At 38.3% G+C, this 7,975-nt stretch overlaps 1 protein-coding gene across 8 annotated transcripts; it reads left to right on the forward strand.

Moving 5' to 3' along the window:
- Nucleotides 1-301: 301 nt before the first annotated feature.
- On the forward strand, nucleotides 302-7,274 carry LOC118235100 (olfactory receptor 1F1-like). 8 transcript variants are annotated; one of them, XR_004766785.1, is made up of 4 exons: nucleotides 302-1,483; nucleotides 1,752-1,889; nucleotides 3,563-3,636; nucleotides 4,110-4,166. XR_004766785.1 is itself a non-coding variant. In XM_035432110.1 (4 exons), the coding sequence occupies exons 2-4, from the start codon at nucleotides 3,595-3,597 to the stop codon at nucleotides 5,166-5,168; spliced, it is 1,023 nt and encodes a 340-aa protein (XP_035288001.1). In that variant the 5' UTR covers nucleotides 1,715-1,889; nucleotides 3,563-3,594; the 3' UTR covers nucleotides 5,169-5,357. The 8 variants fall into 8 exon arrangements, 7 of the variants coding, with proteins under 7 accessions (XP_035288004.1, XP_035288005.1, XP_035288007.1 ...); XM_035432110.1 differs by lacking the exon at nucleotides 302-1,483 and adding exons at nucleotides 4,625-4,762; nucleotides 5,046-5,357 and having other exon boundaries at nucleotides 1,715-1,889; nucleotides 3,563-4,356; XM_035432111.1 differs by lacking the exons at nucleotides 302-1,483; nucleotides 1,752-1,889 and adding exons at nucleotides 1,892-2,925; nucleotides 4,625-4,762; nucleotides 5,046-5,357 and having other exon boundaries at nucleotides 3,563-4,356.
- The last annotated feature ends 701 nt before the right edge of the window (nucleotides 7,275-7,975 follow it).

Below are 7,975 nucleotides of genomic sequence, written 5' to 3' on the forward strand. Positions count from 1 at the left end.
GGTTCTTCTGTATGAGATATATTGATACATTGACATTTTTGGTCTGTGCTCTTTGCCTAAGGTTATTGGTAAGTATTAGCTACACTTTAATGTATTCCTTGATTGATTTCAAAGCGTTGCATTGTTCTGCTTAGGTTGAAGTACATAGAAATTTTTCAAACTGAAAATTGAATCTAAATTACTGTCTTACTGACAGTTTTAAAAAAATAGGCTACAAATATATTACATCAAAAATGAATGAAAAAAAGTAATGACAGGAACAAAAATAATACAAAAATCTATTTTTTTTTTTTTTAATCAAGCAGCACATTGGGCACATGGGATAAAAGGGGCAGGTGCTCACCCCCTGCCCACACACACACATGCCTGGTGTTCTGTGATGTCATAAAAGGCTTCTCTGGTAGTACGAGAAAGCAGATTTCATAAAATCTTTTTCAGTCACAGATTAATGGGTGAATGAGTGAAGTCGTGGAATTCTATCTTTTAATATATATAAGGGCAAACAACATCTATCAATTCCATAATCAACAATAATTAAATCATAAATCTGAGCTAGTGAAGTTTTCTGTAACTAAGTATTTGACAAACCTCCTGCAGTTAACTTTGTCATGTTTCAGGGATTCATTACCGCAGATAATAGCAACCTGTTGTTTTTATTTTCAGGTCCTAAAGGACTGTTTTTTCAACAGGTGAGAAACAGTGAGTAGCAGAAAAACCTGCAATGAGGTCCCTGAATTCAACCTCCTTTTTGAACACCACTATTGTGCGTCCTGAGTTCTTTTTCGTACGTGGTCTCACTGGTATTCCCCACACAAAATACTACTATTTCTTCTTGTGCTTCGTTTATGCTGTGACTCTACTGGCAAACACTTTTGTCATGCTTATGATTTACACCGACCACTGTCTTCACAGTCCGAAATACATTGCAGTGTTTAATTTGGCTTTGTCCGACTTGTGTGGAAGCACAGCACTTGTTCCTCAGATGCTTGACACCTTGCTGTTTAAATCACATCTAATCTCCTACGAGGCCTGCTTGACTAGTATGTTCTTTGTTTATTGGTTTGTCTCTGTGCAGTCTCTCACTCTCACTGCTCTATCCTATGATAGATTTGTTGCTATATGCTTTCCAGTGAGATACAATGAGATTGTGACTAGTAAATCAATGTTGGTGATCGTAAGTATATCGTGGATGTTTCCATCAGTTGCCACTCTCATATCTACAATTATTCTCAGCAAACTGTCATTCTGCAAATCCATTGTGGTGAACAGTTTTTTCTGCGACTACGGACCCATATACAATTTGGCTTGCAATGACAACACTCCGAGTAATGCGATTGGCTGGACGTATCCTGTGGTGTTTCTATGGTTTCCGTTACTGTTTATCATAGGCACATATATTTCTATAGCCAGAGCGTTATTGAAAATTGCTGCGGCATCCGAGCGCCTCAAAGCCATGAAAACCTGCAGCGCTCATTTGATCTTGGTGAGTGTGTATTATTTTCCTTTATGCATCTCTTTCATACTGAGCTTCAGCATTCACCAGAACATCAGGATCATGAACATGTCTCTGGCGATCGTCTTGCCACCGATGCTGAATCCAATCATTTACTCACTGAAGACGGACGAATTCAGAGAATCCGTTAAGAAGCTGTACAAGCGAAAGAAGATACACATCACTGTAAGAAATAAATGAATAAACGTTTCAATCGTGAACGACTGACTGGGACACTTGACTCTCACTTTCGGTGTAGGAGAGCACAGAAGACCACGTTCCGTCCTCTGATATATGTGGACGTCAAACCACTGCAGTCCACAAAATTTGCTGTCGAACAGAAGCTGAGTTTTGTGGACAAGCCGGAATGAGCCGGAAGGGGGCACGTCATGTGCAGGTTTGAGAAACCAGATAAATTTATTTATGAGGCATCTGCCAACTTTATTGTATATTTTTAGATCCTTATGCAATGTAATTGGAAATAATTCCATGAAAATATCCTAAATGTGTAACAATGGTTTTATACAAATATGCGAACTCTGTACGTTGTAATGAATTGGAAATGGTTCAGGTTTTGGCAATTCTATGCAAATACCTGAATTACGCAATAATCTATCTTGCAATGAAATTGATTTTATTGCATTATCATTAAACCTACATGGTTTTTGCCTGTATGTACAGAGTGTTCCCCTTGAGGGTTGCAGTTCTTGGACGCCTGTGCATCTACTTTGGGACCTCTCTGGTGCAGCAGTGATTTGTAGTGAATTTTCCATATTGTACCTCTATAACCCATTACATGTTTGACTTGGGCTAAGCCTTTAAGGCTGGAGCGGTGATCCTGCTGTCAATGCAAATACAAAGTTTCATAGGCTTCGGTGTAACGGCTTTGGAATTATTGGCATTTTTGTGATAAGCTATGGCTGCTGCAAATTCACTGAATCCTCCCATGGCCATTTTTTGACATAACCATTAGAAAAGTAACTCATTTTTTATAAATAGCAGGTCACAGTTGTTTGACGAGAGAGCGGGGGAAAAAAGCAAACTAATCCTGTGGTACTTGGTCCCCTAAATGAACAAATAAATAATCCCAATTATTTGAGGTGAGAGGGGAGAAAGAAAAAAAAAAAGAAAAAACAAGGAACACAAATGAATGGCTATTCTTGCATCATGTTGCATTCATTTCTCATGAGCATTTCTTTTGTGTCCTCCGCCCTTGGTGTATTGCTCTGTGTCAACTCCACAGGATATAAGAATGACAGTGAAGGCTTTGACTCACCATAGTCCTTTTCAACTGATCTGGGATCAAGTTCAAGGCCATCTACTGAAAGAGAAATATTGAAAGACATTGGTTTCTTAACATTAGAAGAAACCAATGTATGAGATATATTGATACATTGACATTTTTGGTCTGTGCTCTTTGCCTAGGGTTATTGGTAAGTATTAGCTACACCTTAATGTATTCCTTCATTGATTTCAAAGCGTTGCATTGTTCTGCTTAGGTTGAAGTACATAGAACTTTTTCTAACTGAAAGTTGAATTTAAATTACTGTCTTACTGACAGTTTTAAAAAAATAAGCTACAAATATATTACATCAAAAATGAATGAAAAAAAGTAATGACAGGAACAAAAATAATACAAAAATCTATTTTTTTAAAATTTTTTTATCAAGTGGCACATTGGGCACATGGGATAAAAGGGGCAGGTGCTCACCCCCTGCCCACACACACACCTGCCTGGTGTTCTGTGATGTCATAAAAGGCTTCTCTGGTAGTACGGGAAAGCAGATTTAATAAAATATTTTTCAGTCACAGATTAATGAGTGAATGAGTGAAGTCGTGGAATTCTATCTTTTATCTTTCAGTTTCAGACATAAGGGCAAACAACATCTATCAATTCCATAATCAACAATAATTAAATCATAAATCTGAGCTAGTGAAGTTTTCTGTAACTAAATATTTGACAAACCTCCTGCAGTTAACTTTGTCATGTTTCAGGTATTCATTACCGCAGATAATAGGAACCTATTTTTTTTTTTTTTTCAGGTCCTAAAGGACTGTTTTTTTCAACAGGTGAGAAACAGTGAGTAGCAGAAAAACCTGCAATGAGGTCCCTGAATTCAACCTCCTTTTTGAACACCACTATTGTGCGTCCTGAGTTCTTTTTCATACGTGGTCTCGCTGGTATTCCCCACACAAAATACTACTATTTCTTCTTGTGCTTCGTTTATGCTGTGACTCTACTGGCGAACACTTTTGTCATGCTTATGATTTACACCGACCACTGTCTTCACAGTCCGAAATACATTGCAGTGTTTAATTTGGCTGTATCTGACTTGTGTGGAAGCACAACACTCATTCCTCAGTTGATCGACACCTTCTTGTTTAAATCACAGCTAATAGCCTTCGAGGCCTGCCTGACTAACCTGTATTTTATTTATGTCTTTTACGCGATGCAGTCTCTCACTCTCACTATTCTTTCCTATGATAGAGGTGTTGCTATATGCTTCCCACTGAGATACAATGAGATCGTGACTAATAAATCAATGCTGTTGATCGTAAGTATATCGTGGATGTTTCCATCAGTTGCCACTCTCATATCTACAATTATTCTCAGCAGACTGTCATTCTGCAAATCCATTGTGGTGAACAGTTTTTTCTGCGACTACGGACCCATATACAACTTGGCTTGCAATGACAATACTCCGAGTAATGTGATTCGTTGGACGTATCCTGTGGTGTTTCTATGGTTTCCGTTATTGTTTATCATAGGCACATACATTTCTATAGCCAGAGCATTATTGAAAATTGCTGCGGCATCCGAGCGCCTCAAAGCCATGAAAACCTGCAGCGCTCATTTGATCTTGGTGAGTGTGTATTATTTTCCTTTATGCATCTCTTTCGTACTGGGCTCCAGCATTCACCAGAACATCAGGATTATGAACATGTGCCTGGCGACCGTCTTGCCACCGATGCTGAATCCAATAATTTACTCACTGAAGACGGAAGAATTCAGAGAATCCGTTAAGAAGCTGTACAAGCGAAAGAAGATACACATCACTGTAAGAAATAAATGAATAAACGTTTCAATCGTGAACGACTGACTGGGACGTTTGACTCTCACTTTCGGTGTAGGAGAGCACAGAAGACCACGTTCCGTCCTCTGATATACGTGAACGTCAAACCACTGCAGTCCACAGAATTTGCTGTCGAACAGAAGCTGAGTTTTGTGGACAAGCCGGAATGAGCCGGAAGGGCGCACGTCATGTGCAGGTTTGAGAAACCAGATAAATTTATTCATGAGGCATCTGCCAACTTTATTGTATATTTTTAGATCCTTATGCAATGTAATTGGACATAATTTCATGAAAATATCCTACATGTGTAACAATGGTTTATACAAATATGCGAACTCTGTACGTTGTAATGAATTGGAAATGGTTCAGGATTTGGCAATTCTATGCAAATACCTGAATTACGCAATAATCTATCTTGCAATGAAATTGATTTTATTGCATTATCATTAAACCTTCATGGTTTTTGCCTGTATGTACAGAGTGTCCCCCTTGAGGGTTGCAGTTCTTGGACGCCTGTGCATCTACTTTGGGACCTCTCTGGTGCAGCAGTGATTTGTAGTGAATTTTCCATATTGTACCTCTATAACCCATTACATGTTTGACTTGGGCTAAGCCTTTAAGGCTGGAGCGGTGATCCTGCTGTCAATGCAAATACAAAGTTTCATAGGCTTCGGTGTAACGGCTTTGGAATTATTGGCATTTTTGTGATAAGCTATGGCTGCTGCAAATTCACTGAATCGTCCCTTGGCCATTTTTTGACATAACCATTAGAAAAGTAACTTTTTTTTTTTTTTAATAAATAGCAGGTCACAGTTGTTTGACGAGAGAGTGGGGAAAAAAGCAAACTAATCCTGTGGTACTTGGTCCCCTAAATGAACAAATAAATAATCCCAAGCACGGAACATAAAATCAATTGCCATCATTGCGTCATGTTGCACCAATTAGACATGAGCATTTTTTTGTGTCCTGTTCCCTTGGTGTAATGTACTGTGTCAACACTCCATGATATAAGAACAACAGTGAACACTTTGACTGACCACAGTTTTTTTTTTCCAAATGAACTATCAAGTTCAAGGACACACACACACACATATATATATATACTAAAAGAGAAATATCGAAAGACATTGGCTTCCTAACAATAGAAAAAAGTCCTTCTATACGAGAAATAAAAACATTGACAACAAATTTTGTCCATCCCAGTTTGCCAAAAGGAAGTGGTAAGTATTAGGCGTACCTTAATGTGTTCTTTAATTTATTTATTTCAAAGTGCTGCAATTTTCTGCTTCGCTCAAAGTGTATAGAAATTATACTAAGGGAAAAGTGAATCTTAAATAATTTGACTGTGTTTTAAAAAAAGTAACAAATGTATCTTTAAGAAAAATAAACCTTATGCAGAAACAAATATATTTCATCAAAAAACGTAGAAGTGGGAACTAGGAAACTGGGACACGCAACATCTATTAAAATATACAATAATCAACAATATTTAAATAATAAATCGGAGCTAGTGAAGTTTCCGTAGCTAAGTATTTGACAAATCACCTGTTGTTAACGTTGTAATATTTGGGGCATTCAGTATTGTAGATAACAGTAACATATTTTTTATTTTCAGGTCCTAAAGCATTTTTTCAGTGGGGTGAGAAACAGTGAGGAACAGACTAACCTACAATGATCCCCCTGAATTCAATAATCTTTTTTAATGCCACTATTGTGCGTCCTGAGTTCTTTTTCATAAGTGGGTTTTCCGGTATTCCCCACACAAAATACTTCTACATGTTCTTGTGCTTTGTTTATACTCTGTCTGTACTGGGAAACACTTTTGTCATGTTTGTGATTTACGCTGACCACTGTCTTCACAGTCCAAAATACATTGCAGTGTTTAATTTGGCTGTGACTGATTTGTGCGTAAGCACTGCACTTGTTCCTCCATTGATTGACACCTTCCTGTTTAAATCGCAGTTAATCTCTTATGAGGCCTGCTTGACTAATATGTTCTTTTTTTTTGCGTTTCTCACTATGCAGTCTTTCACTCTCACTGTTATGTCCTATGATAGATGTGTCGCTATATGCTTTCCACTGAGATACAATGAGATTGTGACTAATAAATCGATGTTGGTCATCACAGCTGTAACATGGATTATTGCAGGACTGGCTAATGTCATAGCTGTGCTTTTTATCAGCAGACTGTCATTCTGCAAATCCATTGCAATAAACAGTTATTTCTGTGATCACGGACCCACGTTCCGTTTGGCTTGCAATGACAACACTCCAAGTAATGTGATTGGCTGGTCATCTCCAGTTCTGGTTTTTTGGCTTCCATTACTTTTTATCATAGGCACCTACATTTCTATAGCCAGAGCGTTATTTAAAATTGCTGCAGCCTCAGAGCGCCTCAAAGCCATGAAAACCTGCACCTCTCATTTGATATTAGTGGGTCTGTTTTATCTTCCTGTATGTGTCACCTATGGAGCAATCGGACCCACCATTCACCAGAACATCAGGATCATTAATACATCTCTGGCGACCATTTTGCCTCCTATGCTGAATCCAATCATTTACTCACTAAAGACAGACGAATTCACGGAATGCATTAAAAAGCTGTACAGAAGAAACAAGATACACATCCCTGTATGGAATAAATGAATAAATGTGCGATAAGCGCATTGTAAGCGCGATTACCAATTTCTATTCAATGAATGGGAATACAGTGATTGATATAAAAACTACCCAACTTGGTTGTATTTATTATTATTATTATTATTATTATTATTATTATTGTTGTTGTTGTTGTTAACAGTAGTATCTATATATTTACCCGGGGTTCCACCTTACCAGTGCTGAGAGCACATTTAATTGGCTTGTTAACGAGCTGTTAACAAGCCAATCAAACCCTTTGTTAAATGTTTCCTCTTTTTGAACAGCCATTTATATTCCCCAGCCCTGCTCATTCCTGCAAGCCTCACTCCTGGTGCAGGAGAGCGCAGGAGGCCGCATTATCACCTGTGAAATATTCGCTCTCTAACGACTGCTTATTTGAGCGCTGCAGTCGACAAGCTGAGCCTGCAGACATGTGCTGGAAGGAAACATCCAGACGGGCGACACATTAAAGGAAACACTTGAATAAATGGGCGGAGAAACATAACGAACACAGGTGCTTCCATACAGGTGTCTCGCAAGATACAATTAAGCAATTAACAACCTATCATGCTCTGTGGCATGTTTAAAAATGCAGAGCAGACCTGGTTGCCCTTGATTTTGGATCAAGATGGCGAGAAGAAAAAGATCTGAGTGACTTTAAAAGAAGGTTCATTATTACCGGTCAAACGTACAAACAGGAGCGGTCTCGTTGTTGTTGATGCTCCATAAATATCTTCAAGAAACTCCTGAGCAAAGTAGTTGAGTTGAG

Source organism: Anguilla anguilla, chromosome 9 (genome assembly GCF_013347855.1).
Source record: "Anguilla anguilla isolate fAngAng1 chromosome 9, fAngAng1.pri, whole genome shotgun sequence".
In the NCBI taxonomy this organism is placed as follows: domain Eukaryota; kingdom Metazoa; phylum Chordata; class Actinopteri; order Anguilliformes; family Anguillidae; genus Anguilla; species Anguilla anguilla.

Bases quoted from the DNA above. Each gene is read 5' to 3' on its own strand.
- LOC118235100 (XM_035432110.1), top strand. From the start codon at position 3,595: ATGAGGTCCCTGAATTCAACCTCCTTTTTGAACACCACTATTGTGCGT. The intron at 4,357-4,624 runs GTGAGTGTGTAT...CTTTCGGTGTAG, and splicing joins GCAGCGCTCATTTGATCTTG to GAGAGCACAGAAGACCACGT. The intron at 4,763-5,045 runs GTTTGAGAAACC...CTGTATGTACAG, and splicing joins AGGGCGCACGTCATGTGCAG to AGTGTCCCCCTTGAGGGTTG.